The sequence below is a fragment of the Heloderma suspectum genome, chromosome 3 (assembly GCF_057233095.1).
Source record: "Heloderma suspectum isolate Gila_16-S chromosome 3, 16-S_ref, whole genome shotgun sequence".
NCBI classification, from domain to species: domain Eukaryota; kingdom Metazoa; phylum Chordata; class Lepidosauria; order Squamata; family Helodermatidae; genus Heloderma; species Heloderma suspectum.
Genome location: NC_139460.1, coordinates 308,737,739 through 308,757,591, shown reverse-complemented (window position 1 = coordinate 308,757,591; position 19,853 = coordinate 308,737,739). Strand labels below are relative to the sequence as shown.

Below are 19,853 nucleotides of genomic sequence, written 5' to 3'. Positions count from 1 at the left end.
TTTATGAATTCATTATCATGTACACATTATATCCTTAGACTATCCAGCTTATCATTGATATCTGTTATATATGAACCATTACTAGGTATTTTTTGTTTAGCTTTCTCATTTTGATAATTTATATTAAATGTTTTTATTTTTGGTTATTACAGTTCATTCCTTAACTTTTGTTTGCTGCAAAAAAACAGCCTTGGTAGCAGTCTTTGTAAAATGTTAAATTTTCTGTTGAATGCAAAAACCACTTTGATTTGCAAAGGAGCACAGCTTGGTGTTGAGGCACTATTTCTTAAAGGACGTCAGTAATTCTCCATTGGACCTTTGACGTAAAGCTGATGGAAAGCATAAAAAAGATACTAATGTCTTGTCATGGACTGCGGCCTCTATCTGGTCATTTATTCATATTGTTCTCATCATAGTTATCCTGCACCTCTTTAATCAGATACATAGTTAATGCTTAATGGTTTAAATTTTTTATCAATATAAAACAAAGAGACTAACAGATTCTTATGCTTAAAAATATCAGGTTTTTAAAAAATGTAAATTGTGCCTTATGAAATCAAGGAGAGTTAGGAAAAACTTAAAAAATAAATAAATCAAGAATGACCTTATTGAAATACTTCACCTCCAGTGTTAAAAAAGCAGAAACCTTTAAAAACGAGCATGGTCAACAGCACTGTGCCTATCCTGCCTGCACCATTAGCTATCCAAATCCTGTACCAAGAAGAGGACAATCCTGCAAAACAAGCATGTATTAATGCTAATTTATATATTATGCTGATTTGGCCAGTCACACAGGGATAAGAGAAAAGGAGCTACAAAGAACACTGCAGTATGCTGGATTCTGGAAGTGGTTGCCCTACCATTAGGCAGAGCGAGGAGGCCACCTCAGGCAGCAGATTTTGAGTGCCATGAAAGGGCAGGAAGAGGGGGTTTTGATCTCCTAGATAAAACATCTCTTGGGAACAGGGAGAGGTGGCTAGTGGTTTTAGGCCTTCGTTTAGCATGGGTTAGGTCAAGATAAATATTTTGAAGTTCAATCTGTATAATAATCTAAATAAATTATTTTGATTCTTTTACATTGAGCCTTGGTCTTCATCATGTTGCTTATACTTAACATAGGTAGAAGTTTTTTAAAAGGGCTCAACGCACACACACAATTATACTTTAGGAAAAAAGGTGTATAAGAAAGGTGGTTAAAGGCGAAAACTTAAGGTGGGTAGGAACAGCCTGCCTAGGTGGAAGCAAAGCCCCCCCCCCCCCCGGTCTTGAGGGACAGTAGGCTGGGTGAAGAGAGGAAGTGTTTTGTCACAAGATGCTTGTGAGATTTTCTGTCCCAGGTGCCAAAATAACTTGACCAGCCTAGGGTACTAGGCACCTTAATTTGGGGAGGGTGGTGTTTGCTGCTCTGCCTGAGGCAGCAGAATGTCTTGGGCCAGCCCTGGTACCTTGCCTTGGGCTTGCTAAATTGACTGTGTGGGACACTGCACTACTTGTACTGCACAGCAGAATCATATGAATGGTGGGCAATAGGCATTGTACCAGAGACCACCCCCGTGTTGTCCATGGGCCTTGTTGACTATGTTGAATAATAAAGGCAAATAATCTCTCTTTCGCCATTCACTCCAGACAGCTGCTGTTTACTTGAATGGGGATTGTGTAGCTGTAAGCAATTGATAGGAGACATTTTTCCTCCCTCTTTCATAATGCCAGAACCCAGGTTCATCCCATGAAGCTGATTGGTGGGAGATTCAGGACAGATAAGAGGAAGTATTTCTTCACACAGTGCATAGGTAAGCTATAGAATTCACTACCAAAAGATGTGATGGCCACCCACTTGGATGGCTTTGAAAGGGGATTGGATAAATTCCTGGAGGAGAAGGCTATCAATGGCTACTAGTCCTGATGCCTCTACGCTACCTCCAGTATCAGAGGCAGTATGCCTATGTACCCCAATTGCTGGATAACGTGGGCGGGAGGGTGCTGTTGCGCTCATGTCCTGCTTGTGGTTTTCCCATGGGCAGCTGGTTGGCCACTTGTGAACAGAATGCTGGACCACATGGACCCTTGGTCTGATCCAGCAGGGCTCTTCTTATGTTGTTATGATGGATTTCGCTCCAGTGTCTCCAATATGGAGCATAGCAAACTTGGGCCAGCGAAGAGAACTATATTCATATTCTTGATCAGCTGTGGACCCCTTGGGTTACTTTGGGCTAACAGTATCTCTAAGCCTCTGTTGCCCATCTTATTGGGATGACATCTGATCACACCTGATAAAGGTTATGAAGCAGACTGCAAGCACCTAATAGGCAATAGCTAAAAATAATAAATTATGTATGCACTACTGTGTTCCTTGCTATTATTAGAGATAATTTCAACTGAAGAGCCATTATTATAAAGCGGCCTGAGGATGGGATGACTTTGAGCAACTTGAGAATTTCAGAATTATGTTTGCCATCTGACACTTTACCTACATTCAGTCCTAAATTAAAATAATTTCTCAGAAGGCTACAAGAAAAATCATAATAATTATCAGTTAAGCCACTTATCACCACAGGCACACTGACAGAGTTAAGATGCATGCTTAATAATTACTGCCCAGGATCTGAAAAATGAGTTTATTGCACTGTGCAATGAAGCATCATTCTGCTCTAGAAACTTTTAATGGTTTCCAATATTTAGGATGTCCATCATAATTAGTTGAATGCTTACTTATTTATGCTACAATCCCTATCATTGTTTCCATACATCTGAAGGCAAAAACAGCACTGAGGTAATAAATGATAATTAAGAGAAGATACAAATGGAACATTGTATGAACAGATCCCTTTGGCTTGTTCACCAGCAACACAAACCCATGGAATCAGATGCTACTTTCGGTTCCCAGCACAGTGTCAAAGCTTATTGTGTATCCAGCAGCACAACTGACTACATACTTATAGCCACTAGTAATATAGTAGAAGCAAGAACCTGCTTCCATCTTGCACCCCCACCCCTGGCAACAGAGCAGAGGCGCTGAAGGCCACTTTCATGGCACTGGTGGAGGACAGGCAGGGTTGGCCCTAGCATTTGACATGATGAGAAACTGGGGAAGGGAAGAGGACTTCCACTCTGCTGAGCATGCAGGAGCAACCAGAAGGATTTATTGATGCCACTGGCCACAACATTTACAGACTACTGCACTGGGGGCGGGGGCGGCAGCATTTGTATTTTCTGCACCAGGCACCAAACACGGGTGGGTATACAGGAGGGCAGCCCTGCAAGAAGCCATCCTAATGACTGATAGGAAGGTCACTGTTGTGGTATTAAGAGAGCAAGGCAAAGCAGTTTCTGCCTCAGCTCTGAACACTTAACCAAGGTTAGGTTTCCGACAGTGGGAGCTGAAGCCACTGTGTGCATAGCTATCACCCCTGAAAAGAGAAAGACAGTAATCTTTAATTATGCATCAGTGCAATAGTCTCAGACATTTAACTACATATTGAAATTTGCCCCATATCAATTCGTTGGGGTTCATAACAAGCAACATCTGTGGAACTCAGGATTTCTGAAAGATCTGCCGCTATACATGCCGCATTATTGTTTAACCCAGCCTTCCGCAATCTGGTGCCCTCCAGATGCGTTGGATTGCAACTTCCATAATTCCCAGCCAGCATTGGCCATGGTGGCTGGGAATTACAGGAGTTGCAGTCCAACACATCTGGAGGGTGCTAGGTTGAGCCCTTCACAATCTATTCTATGAAGATCCCTTATATCAAAATGTAAGTTCCAGATCTCTGCTGAAGATAGTTACCATTGTAAATCACACCTACCAGAATGTGGTTTCTGGAAGCAGGTCATTAATAACGTAACTTGTGACATTACCCACTGGTATGGTAATATCGCCAAGGTCAATGTTGTACGAAATAATGTCAGACCCATTATTGCACGGTTCTTCCCAGTTCAATACAAGGCACACAAAGGGTGATATCGGATAGGCATCCAAGTGCTCATCGTCGGATACGTAGAGGGTGGTTACAGCATCAGGTACAGACGCTGGAGCTCTGCAGGTGACTAGGTCACTGTAAGGTCCTGCTCCTGCCTGGTTTATTGCCTGGAAAATAAAATATGTATTTCAGTATTTCACATGCTGGCCAGAGTCACTATCCCCAGTGCACAGATACCAGATACAGACAGAAGACTGGGGGTGAAAGCCAAGTTCACCCATGACTGGGGGGCCTTTGGCTAATCCTAATTTCTCAACTTCAGTTCCCCATCTGTAAAAAGTTGACAATGAAATCCCATGTTTGCAGTCAGCGAAGACTGAAGAGCGCTTTGCAAATTCAAAAGTGCTATGTGGGCAGGCAAACAGCAAGCTTATTAACAATGAGTCATTCAATGCAGACTGGCCAAAATACAGACATATCACCTGAGAAGTCCTGCCTCCATCATATAATAATGCTGACGTCTTTAGAAAACTACTCTTCCCCTACCACTCATTTGACTCAATAGTTACTCAAATTCTGGAATCAGAAGGATTGTTGTTCATTTCATTTCATTTATTATATTTCTATACCACCCCATAGATGAAGCTCTCTGGGCGGTTCACAAAAATTAAAAAACTTAAAATACATTATATAAAATATAAAAACCATTCACATAGTGACATAAAACAAATAACACACACAACAACATATATCTAAAACAGTTTAAAACAATCAGCCAGAGACAATCAAGAGATTCATTATATGCTGCCAAATGCCTGAGAGAAGAGGGCAGTTTTAACCTGGCACCAAAAAGGTGACAATGTTGACGCCAGGCAGGCCTCATCGGGGAGATTATTCCGTAAATGGGGAGCCACCACTGAAAAGGCCCTCTCCCTTGTTGCCACCCTCCGAGCCTTCCTCGGAGGAGGCTCACGTAGAGCACAGTATACAGGTCGGTTCATGCCAGGAGAGGCATTCTGTCAGGTACTGCGGTCCCAAGCTGTGTAGGGCTCTATAGGTCAAAACCAGCACTTTGAATTGGGCTTGGAAGCATATAGGCAGCCTGTGCAAGTGGGCTAGAATCGGTCTTAGATGTTCCGACCTCCTGGTCCCCGTTATCAGTCTGGCTGCCACATTTTGCACAAGCTGCAGCTTCTGAACCACCTTCAACGGCAGCCCCACATCGAGCACATTGCAGTAGTCTAACTTGGACAGAACACAGGCAGCTGAAGCCAGGTTATCCTTGTCCAGATAGGGGCATAGCTGGGCCACCAACCGAAGTTGGTAGAAGGCACTCCATGCCACTGAGGCTACTTGAGCCTCAAGTGACAAAGATGGCTCCAGGAGGACCCCCAAGCTACAAACCTGCTCCTTCAGGGGGAGTGCAACCCCATCCAGAACAGGTTGAGTACCCTCCATCCAGTCAGCAGAACCACCAACTAACAGCATCTCAGTCTTGTCTGGATCTAGTTTCAATTTATTAGCCCTCATCCAGTCCATTGTCACAGCCAGGCACCAATTTAGCACATCCACAGCCTCACCTGAAGAAGATGAAAAGGAGAAATAGAGCTGCATGTCATCCGGATGACTACACTCAGTGGTTTCATGTAGATGTTGAATAACATAGGGGACAAAACTGACCCCTGCGGAACCCCATACTGGAGAGTCCACGGGGCTGAGCAATATCCCCCAAGTATCACCTTCTGGAGCCGACCATCCAAGTAGGAGTGAAACCACTGCAATGCAGTGCCTCCCACTCCCAACTCAGACAATCACCCCAGAAGGATACCATGGTCAATGGTAATGAAAGCTGCCAAGAGATCAGGGAGAATCAACAAGGTCACATTCTCCCTGTCTCTCTCGCGACAAAGGTCATCATACAGGGTGACCAAGGCTATTTCCATGCCAAAACCCAGCCTGAACCCTGACTGAAATGGATCTGGATAATCAGTCTCATCCAAGCGTGTTTGGAGCTGGCTGGCAACCACCTGCTCAGGATCCTTGCCCAGGAAAGGAACATTTGCCACTGGCCTAAAATTATTAAAATGTTCCAGGCCCAGGGAGGGTTTCTTGTGATAAACCCTCCCTGGGCCTGGAAAATTCTTGTGAGTGGTGAGACCAAATTCTTGTGAGTGGTGAGACCAAGGAGTGGTCTCACCACTGCTTCTTTGAGGCAGCCTGGGACCACTCCCTCTCGCAAAGAGGCATTTATCACCTCCCTGGCCCAGCCAGCTGTTCCTTCCCTGCCAGTTTTTATAAGCCAAGAAGGGCAAGGATCCAATATAGAAGTGGTTGCATTAACCAGTCCAAGAACTTTGTCAACATCCTCGAGCTGTACCAACTGAAACTTATCCAAGAAAATTGGACAAAGTTGTTGTGCTCTGGACACCTCACCAGATTCACCTGCTGTAAAACTGAAGTCTAAGTCTCAGCAGATGCAAGAGATTTTATCCCGGAAGTGCCTAGTAAAGGAATTACAGAGGGCCTCAGATGGGTCTATAGTCTCTTTAGGGCCAGCATGTAATAGGTCACAAACGACCCTGAAAAACTCCACTGGGCAGCATATGGAAGATTGAATGGAGGCAGTGAAATGTTGTTTCTTTGCCACCCTCACTGCCCCTAAGTATACCTTACCATAGGCACACACCAGGATTTGATTGCACCCACTAAGAGTTATTCTCCATCTGTACTCAAGCTGTCTCCTATTTTGTTTCATCACTCTCAGCTCTGGGGTATACCCTGGAGTGGTACGAGCTCTAATCAGGACAGGGCACTCAGAAGCAATCATGTCAACTGCCCGGGTCATTTCTGCATTCCACAGATCAACCAGGGTTTCGACATGAGAGCCAGCCATATCAGCCGGAAAGCTCCCCAGACCACTCTGGAAACCATCTGGATCCATTAGCCTCCAGGGGTGGACCATCTTAATAGGTCCCCCACCCTTGCAGAGGGGAAAAGCTGCCATAAGTCTAAACTTCAGCAAGCAATGATTTGACCAATGCAGAGGGACAGAAGCAAAGTCTCCCACCTTCAGATCACCATCACCCTGTCCAGTTGAAAAAACCAAGTCTAGTGTATGCCCCGCTACATGCATTGAGCTGATGACATGTTGGGACAGTCCCATGGTTGTCATAGAGACCATGAAATCCGGAGCCGCCCCTGACAAGGTGCTCTCAGCATGAATGTTGAGATCCCCCAGAACCAATAGTCTGGGGGATCTCAACAATACAGCTGAGACCACCTCTGTCAGTTCAGCTAGGGAGTCTGTTGAGCAGCGGGGTGGGCAGTGCACCAACACAATCCCAATCTGCCCAATGGCCCAACACAAGGTGTAAACACTCCAGAACAGTAGTCACATGGACAGGGAGCCAGCAGAGGGAGATGGAACTCCTATAGACCACAGCAACCACCCCACTCCCCAGCCCTCAAGTCTTCCCTGGTGCTGAAACAAGTACCCTGGTGGGCAGAGCTGAGAGAGGCCAACTCCTCCCTGCTCACCCACCCAGGTCTCGATTATGCATGCCAGATCAGCTGCTTCATCCAGTGTTAAATCATGGATCAGGGAGGTCTTATTCTGAACCTATCTGGCATTTAACAGCAGCGTCCGGCGGCCCGAGGGCAGGCCAATAGACAACCACCATGCCTGCAGATGGGGGGAGGGCTGGAACATAGCATAGCAGTTAACTGTCCGGGCGGTGTTCCCCTAAACTGGCTAGCCCTCCTCAAATTAGCTTGTTGTTGTTCAGTCGTTCAGTCGTGTCCGACTCTTCGTGACCCCATGGACCATAGCACGCCAGGCCTTCCTGTCCTGCGCTCTCTCCCGGAGCGTGCTCAAGTTCATATTCATTGCATCTTAAAAAAAAAAAAAAAAGCTTATATTTACAGCCTGCTCTTACACGGCAGGCTGTAAATATAAGCTTTTATATTTAAAAGCTTATATTTTATATTTATGTGATGTTGAATGGTTTTATATCAAACCATTCAACATCACAGTAATTCAAGTCTATGCCCCAACCACTGAGGCCGAAGAAGCTGAGGTTGATCGGTTCTATGAAGACCTACAACACCTTCTAGAACTAACACCAAAAAAAGATGTCCTCTTTATCATAGGGGATTGGAATGCTAAAGTAGGAAGTCAAGAAATCACCGGGATAACAGACAGGCATGGCCTTGGTGTACAAAATGAAGCAGGACAAAAGCTAATAGAGTTTTGCCAAGAGAACATGCTGATCATAGCAAACACTCTTTTCCAACAGCACAAGAGGCGACTCTACACATGGACGTCACCAGATGGTCAATATCGAAATCAGATTGATTATGTCCTTTGCAGCCAAAGATGGAGAAGCTCCATACAGTCAGTAAAAACAAGACCTGGAGCTGACTGTGGCTCAGATCATGAGCTGCTTCTTGCAAAATTTCGGCTTAAATTGAAGAACGTCGGGAAAACCACTAAACCGTTCAGGTATGACCTAAATCATATCCCTGATGAATATACAGTGGAGGTGAGGAATAGATTTCAGGGATTAGACCTGATAGACAGAGTGCCTGAGGAACTATGGACGGAGGTCCGTAACATTGTTCAGGAGGCAGCAACGAAATCCGTCCCAAAGAAAAAGAAATGCAAGAAAGCAAAGTGGCTGTCTGATGAGGCTTTACAAGTAGCTCACGAAAGAAGGGAAGTGAAAAGCAAGGGAGAAAGGGGAAGATATACCCAACTGAATGCAGAGTTCCAGAGAATAGCAAGGAGAGGCAAGAAGGCCTTCTTAAATGAACAATGCAAAGAAATCGAGGAAAACAACAGAATGGGAAAGACTAGAGATCTCTTCAAGAAAATTGGAGATCTCAAGGGAACGTTTTGTGCAAAGACGGGCATGATAAAGGACAAAGAAGGCAGGGACCTAACAGAAGCAGATGAGATTAAGAAGAGGTGGCAAGAATACACAGAAGAACTATACAGGAAAGATCTGAATGTCCCTGATAGCCATGATAGTGCGGTCACTGAACTTGAGCCGGACATCCTCGAGAGTGAAGTCAAGTGGGCCTTAGGAAGCATTAGTAACAACAAAGCTAGCGGAGATGACAGTATTCCAGCTGAGCTATTTAAAATCCTAAAAGATGATGCTGTTAAAGTGCTGCATTCAATGTGCCAACAAATCTGGAACACTCAACAGTGGCCACAAGACTGGAAAAGGTCAGTTTACATTCCAATTCCAAAGAAGGGCAACGCCAAAGAGTGTTCAAACTACCGCACAATTGCGCTCATTTCACATGCCAGCAAGGTGATGCTCAAAATCCTACAAGCTAGGCTTCAGCAGTATGCGAACCGAGAACTACCGGAAGTACAAGCTGGGTTTAGAAGAGGCAGAGGAACTAGAGATCAAATCGCCAACATTCGCTGCATCATGGAGAAAGCAAGAGAATTCCAGAAAAACGTCTATTTCTGCTTCATTGACTACGCTAAAGCCTTTGATTGTGTGGATCACAACAAACTGTGGCAAATTCTGAAAGTGATGGGAGTACCAGACCACCTTACCTGTCTCCTGAGAAACCTGTACGAGGGTCAAGAAGCAACAGTAAGAACCAGACATGGAACAACCGATTGGTTCAAAATTGGGAAAGGAGTACGACAAGGCTGCATATTGTCACCCTGCTTATTTAACTTATATGCAGAGTACATCATGAGAAATGCCGGGTTGGATGAATCAGAGGTCGGAATTAAGATTGCTGGGAGAATTATCAACAACCTCCGATATGCAGACGATACCACCCTAATGGCAGAAAGCGAAGAGGATCTAAAGAGCCTCTTGTTGAGGGTGAAAGAGGAGAGTGCAAAAGCTGGTTTGAAACTCAACATTAAAAAAACTAAGATCATGGCATCTGGCCACATCACTTCCTGGCATATAGAAGGGGAAGAAATGGAAGCAGTGACAGATTTTACTTTCTTGGGCTCCAAGATCACCGCAGACGGTGACTGTAGCCATGAAATTAAAAGACGCTTGCTCCTTGGGAGGAAAGCTATGGCCAACCTAGACAGCATCGTAAGAAGCAGAGACATCACCTTGCCGACAAAGGTCCGTCTAATCAAAGCTATGGTTTTCCCAGTAGTAATGTATGGCTGTGAGAGCTGGACTATAAGGAAGGCTGAGCGCCGAAGAATTGATGCTTTCGAACTGTGGTGCTGGAGAAGACTCTTACGAGTCCCCTGGACTGCAAGGAGGTCAAATCAGTCAATCCTAAAGGAAATCAACCCTGAGTGCTCATTGGAAGGACAGATAATGAAGCTGAAGCTCCAATATTTTGGCCACCTAATGCGAAGAGAAAACTCCCTGGAAAAGACCCTGATGCTGGGAAAGACTGAAGGCAAAAGGAGAAGGGGACGGCAGAGGATGAGATGGCTAGATAGCATCACGGATGCAATGAATATGAACTTGAGCACGCTCCGGGAGAGAGCGCAGGACAGGAAGGCCTGGCGTGCTATGGTCCATGGGGTCACGAAGAGTCGGACACGACTGAACGACTGAACAACAACAACAACAACAACTTACACGGCAGGACCTGAACCATCTAAACATTTATATAAAGGTACATTTGGTAGGGGTTGTTTGGGACCTCTTGCATCCTAAGCAAGAATCATGCCCCTAAATTAAACAGGAGCCCTTGAACGAACTTCCCCTCCCAGAGTCCACTGAACCCAGTGTTACTTGCTGTGGACAACAGCAAAGGTGGAAGCGGGAGAGAAAGGTACAAGGAGGGGGGAACTAAGCTTCTCTTTTGCCTCTTGTCTTGTTGCTACTTCTGCTACGAAGGTAAGTTGGGCAGGAAAGGGAGTGTGTTTGGGTGCTGGTAGTGGAGTTCCTTTCCTGAGCTTTGATTTTGAGCCTTCAGAAGAGGAAATTTGGGGCTTGGAAGGCTCACCTCCTATTTGGAGATGAGTATAGGAATTGGTATCTGAAAGATATATCAAGGCTTGAAACAGTATTGACGCTAGTTCTGGTGGGGAAGGCATTTGGGCTCTGCTTGGAGCTGCAAAAATATTTCAGGCTGGCACTGGTGCAGTATAAATGCAGTCCTTGGATTGTGGTTGTTTTTTTCCCATTAGGGCTGCTATTTGGCAGTATGGATAAGCTCTGGCATTAGGACCAAGTAGGCCAAGCTCACTAACACAGCTAATGATAATTTTTGCTAAGAGCAATTATCTTTATTTTGCAAAGGAACTGGAAAGGTCTTTTCCAACAGAAGAAAGCAAAGTGGTATTTGCATTCTTTTTGAGAGACCTGGGTAAGCAACAATAACAGTTGTTTGTTGTACAGCCATAATTTGTTCTCTGAATAGTTTCAGTTTTGGAAACCATGGCCTAGGGTAGCGACACCCCAATTTATTATATTATCTTAAAATACTTTTGTTCAGGGTTTGCATAAAGTGATAACAGTTTATTTTAGCCTTAGGGCACAATCCTATGAGGATAGGCGGCCGCCTCCGAACTCAGAGGCGACCGTCTATCCAATACAGGGCAGGAGAAGCACGGAGGGGATTGTTCCCTCTGTGCTTCTACTGTCCTGCATTTGCGGATAGACAGCCGATTGTGGCTGTCTAGCCGCAGAAGGTGTAGTGGGGAGGAGGCTGCCGGACGACACATAGGATGTGTCGTACTGGCATTTCCACCTTCCCCACCCCGAAATGCCCCGTTTTGGCCACTCCGCATTCCTCCTCTGAGCACAGAGCGCAGGGCTGTTCTGCGCTGTCTGCGAGGCAGCATGGAGGAGCGGGGAGGTCAGTTCTCCAGGAACCAACCTTGGAGTGCAGACTCCAAGGCAGGTTTGAGGAAAACCACATATCCTATGGCCCTCTAGCCGCTGACTAGCGGCCACAGGATTGCTTCCTCCAAGGGGCATTTAAAAACACTACATCACAGATTCTGCTATGGGCTCAACCTGTGTCCAGGAGACTATCAAAGAAAACATCCTTTAAGCTGCTGAAGTGAGCCTCAGTTTTGACCTGTGCATTATTTCGATTTCCTCTGTTTTAGAAGTGATTTCTTGTAATGGTACTCATGCGTTTTCTCTTATTGGACACTTTCATGATCATAACTGATAAAAGCTTTATTTTCTGCTTATACAATGTTACTCTCCTTCATTTTAAGTGACACACAAATTTTCTTCAGTTCAGAAGACATTCCTTTGGTGAAAATATTCATTACTGTGATGCAGCCTTTCAAAAAATAAAACAAAACAGTGATAAACTGGCTCCTTTCCAGCCATATAACCCTATCACTTGCTCCTTATTGGATTTCTATAGACATAAATGCGATTTTGTTCTTGTTGAGGTAGGACACATGTGATGGCAGGAGCCCCCTGTGGTACAAGTTGCCACCAAACAACTGCAGACTGGGGTGGATAGAGAAGTTCCAGTGAAAAGCTGATGGGCAGAGGATGTTTTTGACCTCAACTTCTCCCATCTGCCACTTTGCCCCATAACCTCTCCCCTTAGCCACTTGCCATCCAACTTGCCTCTCATTTGTAGCTCTGCTCTAAGAGGAAGGTGAAATAAAACAGAGGACTGCACCAGGCATATTTCATTAACAAGGCTTGTGTGAATACTTGTTTATTTAAGAGATAAAAGCTATAATAAATGCAATGCAGTTTGAGAAAGCAATCGTCAAGAAAATTGCTAAAGGGAGTAAATGTTGCCCCTGGGGTTTGGACTCAATGGTCTAATAGGCCCTTCCAACCCCACTATTCTATGGTTCTGTCTTTGGTCTTTCCCTAATATGCAGCCAACTGGGATATTTGGAAGATTTTGATGTTTCTGAAGGCCTACAGTGCCATGATTATTCACTGGAACTGAAGTTTGCAGTATTCGGAACAATCCTAAAGGACTAAAATTCCCTTGTTGCTCTACTCAGATCCTAATGCATTCACGAAAATACACAATTCCACAGTCAGGTTACAGAGAAAGCAGAAACCTAATGGAAGTAATATAAATTAGTTCTTATCTCATTTTGCATCATATCTTAAGCCAACAGACTCAATTTACCTGTAGTCTACAGATATAGTGTGCTGCAGCCGACAACTGGCTGATTTCGAAGGAGTTGCCTGTGCCACTATACACCAGTTCTAAAGACTCCTCATCTTCTCCCCACTCCAACCTGTATTCTGAGATGTCAGCACCAAAGCTCTCAGGACTCTGCAACACACACAGAATGCTTGGTCGTATTTAAGCCTAAAAAGGTTTTTCACAGGTTAATGGAAAGGAAAGCACTAAAAGATGTTAATATTTTTGAGGATTGGCAGGCCATATTTGAGCCAGAGGGACTGTTGGGTGGCTTCTCCCATTGCACTTTAGCAAATTGGGAAGATGTGAAATTCCACCCAGAGAAATTCAGCTGGAGGCTGATACCTGTGGAAGTTCAGTCACATTATCAAACTGTAAGTGATATAATTTTAAAACATCCACAATTGCTTTAGGGACAGGTTTCATATCCAATCCTACATGATTACTTTGGGTTTCTCAATGAAAGAAACTGCTAAGTATAGATTAAATGAACAGCCTTGCATACTGGCAAATGTACATCCAGAATGTGTGTACAGAAGGGGTGAGGCAGGGAAAGGTTTGGCCTCAGCCAGAGGGAAGGCAGTTTTCCCTACCCTTCTCCTCCCAGAGCAGAGAGCCCCAGAACTCCTCTCTCCTTTGCTTCCTTCTGACTGTTATATATGGCTCTCTGTTTCCTGGTTCCCATTTCCTGGTTTGTGAGTAAGGCCCTTATTTATGAGCAGGCCTTTCAACACAAAGGCTATTACTTGTGAGGAGATCTCTATCAAAGCCAAGGGAACTAGGTAATGGGTGCAAGTGACTGCCCTCCACAGTTGCCCAGAGCTGCGGCATCCCTCATGGCTCCCTTCTCTGCTGAGTGCTATGTCTCTCCCACCTTTTGCCATGGACCCTCTGGCTGTATTTGGGAAACCCTAGCAAAGATATTGCCGCTGTGCCACCACCCCCATTAAAAAATAACGCCTTGCAATTAAAAAAACTAGCAAATTAGGGAGAAAGTTTGTAGTCCAGCCCTCTCTGTGCTGTGCTACTATTCCATTTGTAGGTGACTCTTCTTTTTTTAACGCAAGGGAGTATTCAAAATATGACATTTCCCTACAGTGATGCAGTTGACCACATCACACCAGGATTCTACCAAATCATTCTGCGACAAGGGGAGAGTTAGCCTCGGTTTATTTAAGCAGGGTGAAAGCCTGTACTTTCTGTGAAAGTACAGAAAAAGAGCTCCTCTTACCTCCCAGCTAACAAGTACACTTGTGTCAGAAAGGAAGGCCAGGCAAGGTGCTCTACATTGCCTGGGAGGCCCAGCAGTTGTTGTGGTTCTTGTGGCTTCAGAGTAAGTCCCATACTAAGGGGAGGGGGGGGGGGAGAGAGAGAGAGAGAGAACATAAACACACATTATATACCATGTAATGATATATGTGTATTATTTGTTACAGTGCAGGTCCAATATGGAGATATCTGAAAATATGAAGATAAGCCAGTGGATGTAGGCAAACATCACATAAGTTACCTTCAACATTCATCCACTAGTGTAATCCCACAATTTCAGACATCCCCAGTTCTTCTCCAGATACATGGAGAATGGTCAATATTCCCACCTGAGTGTCAATAGCTCCTACATTTTGGACATTACCTGTAACACTGTCAACAATTACAACCACAGCGTTATATAAATATGTCATAATATAAAATTCTTCATCATATTAGCCCTCAGTGACCTATCTTAACAGATCTAAAATTTCCCAGAGGAACTTGACATTTAAATTAAGGGTCCAGAGTAAGATTTTCCTCCTTTCCCCTTCTGTCTCACACCTGATTTCAACAGCCTGCTGTCTGAACAGATGCTTGCAGCATGCACCCCCTTCTGTCCCTAGATCCAGTAAGAGGATCCTTTCGCCTCCGAGCCTAAAGAAGTTTCACATCCTTAACAAAAGGTGCACCAGAAATTTAGCACTCCATGATGACCCATCTTTCTCCACAAAACAAATGTTCATGAACATTCAGTGACATCCCAGATGCAAAGCCAAACAGTGGAAGAGAGAAGTCAGCTTGTAGCCTATCATGTAAGATATTCCATGCAAGATGCTGAGGAAGAGATCCAGTGTGGTGTAATGGTTTGACTAGGACCAGGGAGAATCAGGTTCAAATCCCTACTCAGCCATGGACCAGTCATTACCTCTCAGCCTAGCCTACTTCACACACACGTGTGTGTGTGTGTGTGTGTGTGTGAGAGAGAGAGAGAGAGAGAGAGAGAGAGAGAGCGCGAGAGAGAGAGAGAGAACCATGTATGCCGCCTTGAGCTCCTTGGAAGAAAGGCAGGATATAAATGTAATAAATGACATTCATGACAGAGCTGCAATTTCAACCTATGGTTTTTCCAAAGGCCAGTCCCCAACACACTCAGCTGTTTATATACACTGGCTTGGATAAACTCGCTTACCCCTCCATCATTCAAAGCCCTCACTCTGAAGTGATATGTTGTCCCAGGCAGAAGATTGCTGACAGTGCACTCAAGATCTGGACCATGATACACCTCAGAAATGGCCTCTTCAGGCCCAGTCATTTCTATGCTGTAAGCTGAGATATGACAACTACTTTCTGACACAGGGGGAGCATCTGGAAAGAGACATTGTAGGAATTATTATATTCATAATTGTCACTGTTATTGTGTCAGGTACCTAAAATACATGTGGCCTTTTTTCTTCTTCTTTTTTTTTGTAATTACCATGCACTCTCCAATAACAGCAACAGGTGAAGCACACAGGCCAGGTACCTTCTAAAAAACGTAGTCACTCTGTGTCAATTGTGAACCACACATGTGTATAAGGTGCCACTTCCTCTATGAAATACACAGAAGCAGGGCCCGGAATATTGCCAGGTAGGTGCTTCCATGTGTTTCAAAAAGGAAAAGTGGTATTCAACACATATAAAAGAATTTAACAAATGAATCGCTGAATGTCTGTGTTTTGTATATCTGTACCTGTCTACTAAATTTAATGTGAGAAGCCACTCTCAGTTATGCTGGATATATTACATAAGCCTAAGCCACATACTGTTGTCTCCAATGGAATTTCTATTGCAAGGAATAAACGGGGCAAAGTATTTGCTATACATTTTAATACATTATCTACATACAATCTTTTCTTCTTGACTTGAAAACACCTATTTAGCCTTATCAATTCTAAAGCTGCCTCGATTTTAAAATGCTGTAAAATGTATTTTTCATATGATTAAGCAATTTTATGTACTTATTTGGGAGTAGGTCCCATTGAAGTCAGTGAGAGTGAGTCCCATTGGAATGGAAGCGGTTTCAAATAAACATGGTTAGGATTAGGATATAAAAGCTTTAAATCATTTTAACAAACTACTATTTCAAGCTAAACTACTATTAGAAGCTAGAAAATTTTCCAGATAGAATTTGTTAGCTTTGATCTGCAGTTCAAAAGTATTACTGCAGTAATTAGCAAAAGCAAATTATCCTAAAAACCTTTATAAATTTAACACTGCTAACAACCATTTCAAAATTTAAGATGAAAACACATGGATAGGGGCGACCGCTCCTTACTTGTTCTCCTCGACCTCTCAGCAGCTTTTGATACTGTTGACCACGGTATCCTCCTGGACCGCCTGGAGGGGTTGGGCATTGGAGACACCATATTATGGTGGTTCCGGTCCTTCCTCTCCAGCAGGTACCAGAGGGTAGCACTGGGAAAGGAGGTTTCGGACCTGTGGCCGCTCACTTGTGGGGTGCCACAGAGTTCCATCCTCTCCCTGATGCTATTTAACATCTATGTGAAGCCGCTGGGGGCTATCATCAGGAAGTTTGGGGTGCAGTGTCATCAATATGCGGATGACACGCGGCTCTACCTCTCGTTCAAATCTTCATCAAGGTTGGCTGTAGAATCCCTGTCCAAATGTTTGGAGACGGTGAGTGGCTGGATGGGGAGGAATAAGCTGAAGCTGAACCCTGACAAGACCGAGGTACTTTTGGTGGGAGACAAGAGGAGGTTGGGGATGTTGACCTGGTATTGAATGGAGTACGGCTACCCTTGAAAGACCAGGTCCACAGCATGGGGGTCATTTTAGACTCCCAGCTGTCCATGGAGGTTCAGGTGTCAGCTGTGAGCTGGACAGCGCTGTACCAACTCCATCTGATATGGTGGCTGTGCCCCTACCTTCCCGATCATCTGTTCCCATTGGTAGTACATGCCCTGGTCTCCTCTTGTTTAGACTACTGTAATGCGCTGTATGTGGGGTTACCCTTGAAGACCGTTCGGAAGCTGCAGCTGGTACAGAACGCAGCGACTTGCCTGATTAAAGGCAGCTGCCGGCGAGAGCACATCACTCCAGTGCAAAGGAGTTGCACTGGTTACCAGTTGTTTTCCAGGCCAAATTCAAGGTGTTGGTTTTGACCTTTAAAACCCTATATGGTTCCGGCCCAGCCTATCTTAAGGAGCGCCTCCAGCAACACCACACAGGCCGCTTAACAAAATCAGCCTTGGATGGCCTTCTCTCTGTCCCATCAGCCAGGACAGCTAGGCTGGTGAGGATGAGGGAGAGGGCCTTCTCTGTGGTGGCCCCCACTCTGTGGAACTCCCTCCCTAGGGAACTCTGCCATGCCCCCTCTTTAATGAACTTCTGCCACACATTAAAAACGTGGTTGTTCAGGCAGGCATTTGGGGTGGGTTACGGTATTTTAGAAATATGATGTTTTTAATGTAGAATGTTATTGTTTTAAACTGTTTCTATTATTGTACATCTCCCAGAGTGGCTGGGTGACCAGCCAGATAGGCGATTAATAAACAAACAAACAAACAAACAAACATGTGCCCATCTTTATTTATTAAAATATTTATACTCCAAGGCACCATCCCAAGGCATCTAACCAGTCCCAAGGCATCTAGCAACAATAACTTAGGGTGCAATGCTATGCATGTTTAGACAGAAAAAGTCCTACAGCTCCCAGCATTCTCCAGAAAGCCATGCTGGAAAATAAGATTGTACCCGTAGAGTAGTAAAGTAGTCTTTAGGCAGTTGTGTGTTGCTGGAAGCAAACAAATTGCAAGCCAAGTCCCTGCAACTTACCCCATTGCAGATGCACTTCTTTATGCTTTGGTTTCCCGAGGACTCTGGGTGGTTGACACTGGCCTGGAGCAACACTTAATGTGCGAACAAGTAAACTTTCAGAACACTAGAAAAGAAAGAATGTGAGTTAGGTGTAAACCCTATTTGGACATTCACACCAAGTGATTAACAGCAGCAGGGAAATGGAGCCATGCCTACTGGCCCTGCTGTCAAATTCTCGCTGCTCTTGCCATCCATGCATCAGGCCCTGGCACCTGGGGAGTCCTGAGTTCAAATCCCTGCTCAGTAACTCACTGGGTAAGCTTGGGTCACTGGGTCAGTCACTCTTTCTGAGCCTGACTTACCTCTCAGGGTTCTTGTGAGATTAAAAGGGAGAGGGGGAAATGTGCCACCCTGAGCTCCTTGGAAGAAGGGAGAGATAAAAATACAATAGACAAATAAAATATACTCAGGTTCAGAGGACTGTTGGAAACCAGGGCTGCTAACTATTTTCCCAACCCTGTTCCCAGTCCTTACCATCTCCATGAGGTTTATCTAGGGGACCATGCAACCCACTGTAGAAACTCTTGGTGTTTGTTATGATAAGAGCCATGAAATTCAGTCAGAAATTTACTGGTAAATGTAAGCAATGGACTGTATCACAAGACTTGACATATACACAATATTTATATGAGAGAGTGTCAGCTTTCTATTATGAATCTTTGCATCACCTTTTTGAAAACATTGAAAAATTTCTTCTTTTACGGTGGCCCCTGTCAGCTACAATAGGGAGACATTTCCTTTTCTACCACTGCAGCTGTCTGAAAGACACTACATCAGTGTGATGTAGTGGGTAGAGTGTTGGACTGGGAGTCAGGAGATCCGAGTTCTAGACCCCACTTGGCCATGGAAGCTCACTGGGTGACTTTGGGCCAGTCACAGACTCTCAGCCCAACCCACCTCACAGGGTTGTTGTTGTGAGACTAAAATGGAGAGGAGGAGGATAATGTAAGCCGCCTTGGGTTCCTTAAGGAGGAAAAAGGGTGGGATAAAAATGTAATAAATAAAATAAATAAAAAATAAAATATGAACCTTCTGAATAGCGAACATTCCTATTACTTTCAGGTCTTGGAGGCCTGGGCTACCCGCTCTAGTCAGGATGAAGAGCTAGGGAGGTGGGTCTCACCATCCCAGCCAGCATTGGCTATGTCCAGTCAGCGTTAATGGAGTGGAAGGACTACAGCTCAGTGCTAGAGCATCTGCTTTGCTATCAGAAGGTCAGACACTCAATCCCTGCCAGTCAGGGTAGATAATACTGGGCTGGATGGGCCAATGGTCTGACTCAGAATAAGGCAGCATCATATTTTACCCCTATCACTGCAAGTCAGGCTAGAGACGGGATTTCAGCTTCCCTGTTAAGACGCCCTCTTTGCAGCTTGCAGTATGGAGGGAGGGCTTTTAAGTACCGCTTAATTTCAAAGCTGATATCAAAGTTCAGATCAGACCACAAGTCCATATGAAGATACAATAAAACCACCATTGGCATTTATATAAGGCATCCTTTCCCAACCTGGTGCCCTCCAGATGTTTCGGACTATAGCTCCCAGCACCTTTGACCATTGGCCATGCTGAATGAGACTGACGGGAGTTGTAATCCAAAACCTCTGGAGGGCACCAGGTTGGGGGAAGGCTGATAGAGTTCTTTACAGTGTTTACAGCACCTCGCATACTGTGTTACAAGAGCCCTGTAATGTCAATCAAGATTAGCATTACCTGCAT

General features: G+C 44.7%; 1 protein-coding gene across 2 annotated transcripts in view; it reads right to left on the bottom strand.

Annotated features, from left to right (window-relative positions):
- FNDC3B (fibronectin type III domain containing 3B) overlaps positions 1–19,853 on the bottom strand; it is a 385,564-nt gene that overhangs the window by 56,902 nt on the left and 308,809 nt on the right. For both annotated transcript variants that reach the window (XM_084847494.1, XM_084847495.1), the window contains exons 18-22: positions 18,096–18,201; positions 15,451–15,626; positions 14,242–14,355; positions 12,993–13,142; positions 3,807–4,087 (exon numbers count right to left, since the gene is read on the bottom strand). In XM_084847494.1, coding sequence (XP_084703620.1) covers positions 3,807–4,087; positions 12,993–13,142; positions 14,242–14,355; positions 15,451–15,626; positions 18,096–18,201 — 827 coding nt within the window. The remainder of the gene's footprint in view (positions 1–3,806; positions 4,088–12,992; positions 13,143–14,241; positions 14,356–15,450; positions 15,627–18,095; positions 18,202–19,853) is intronic.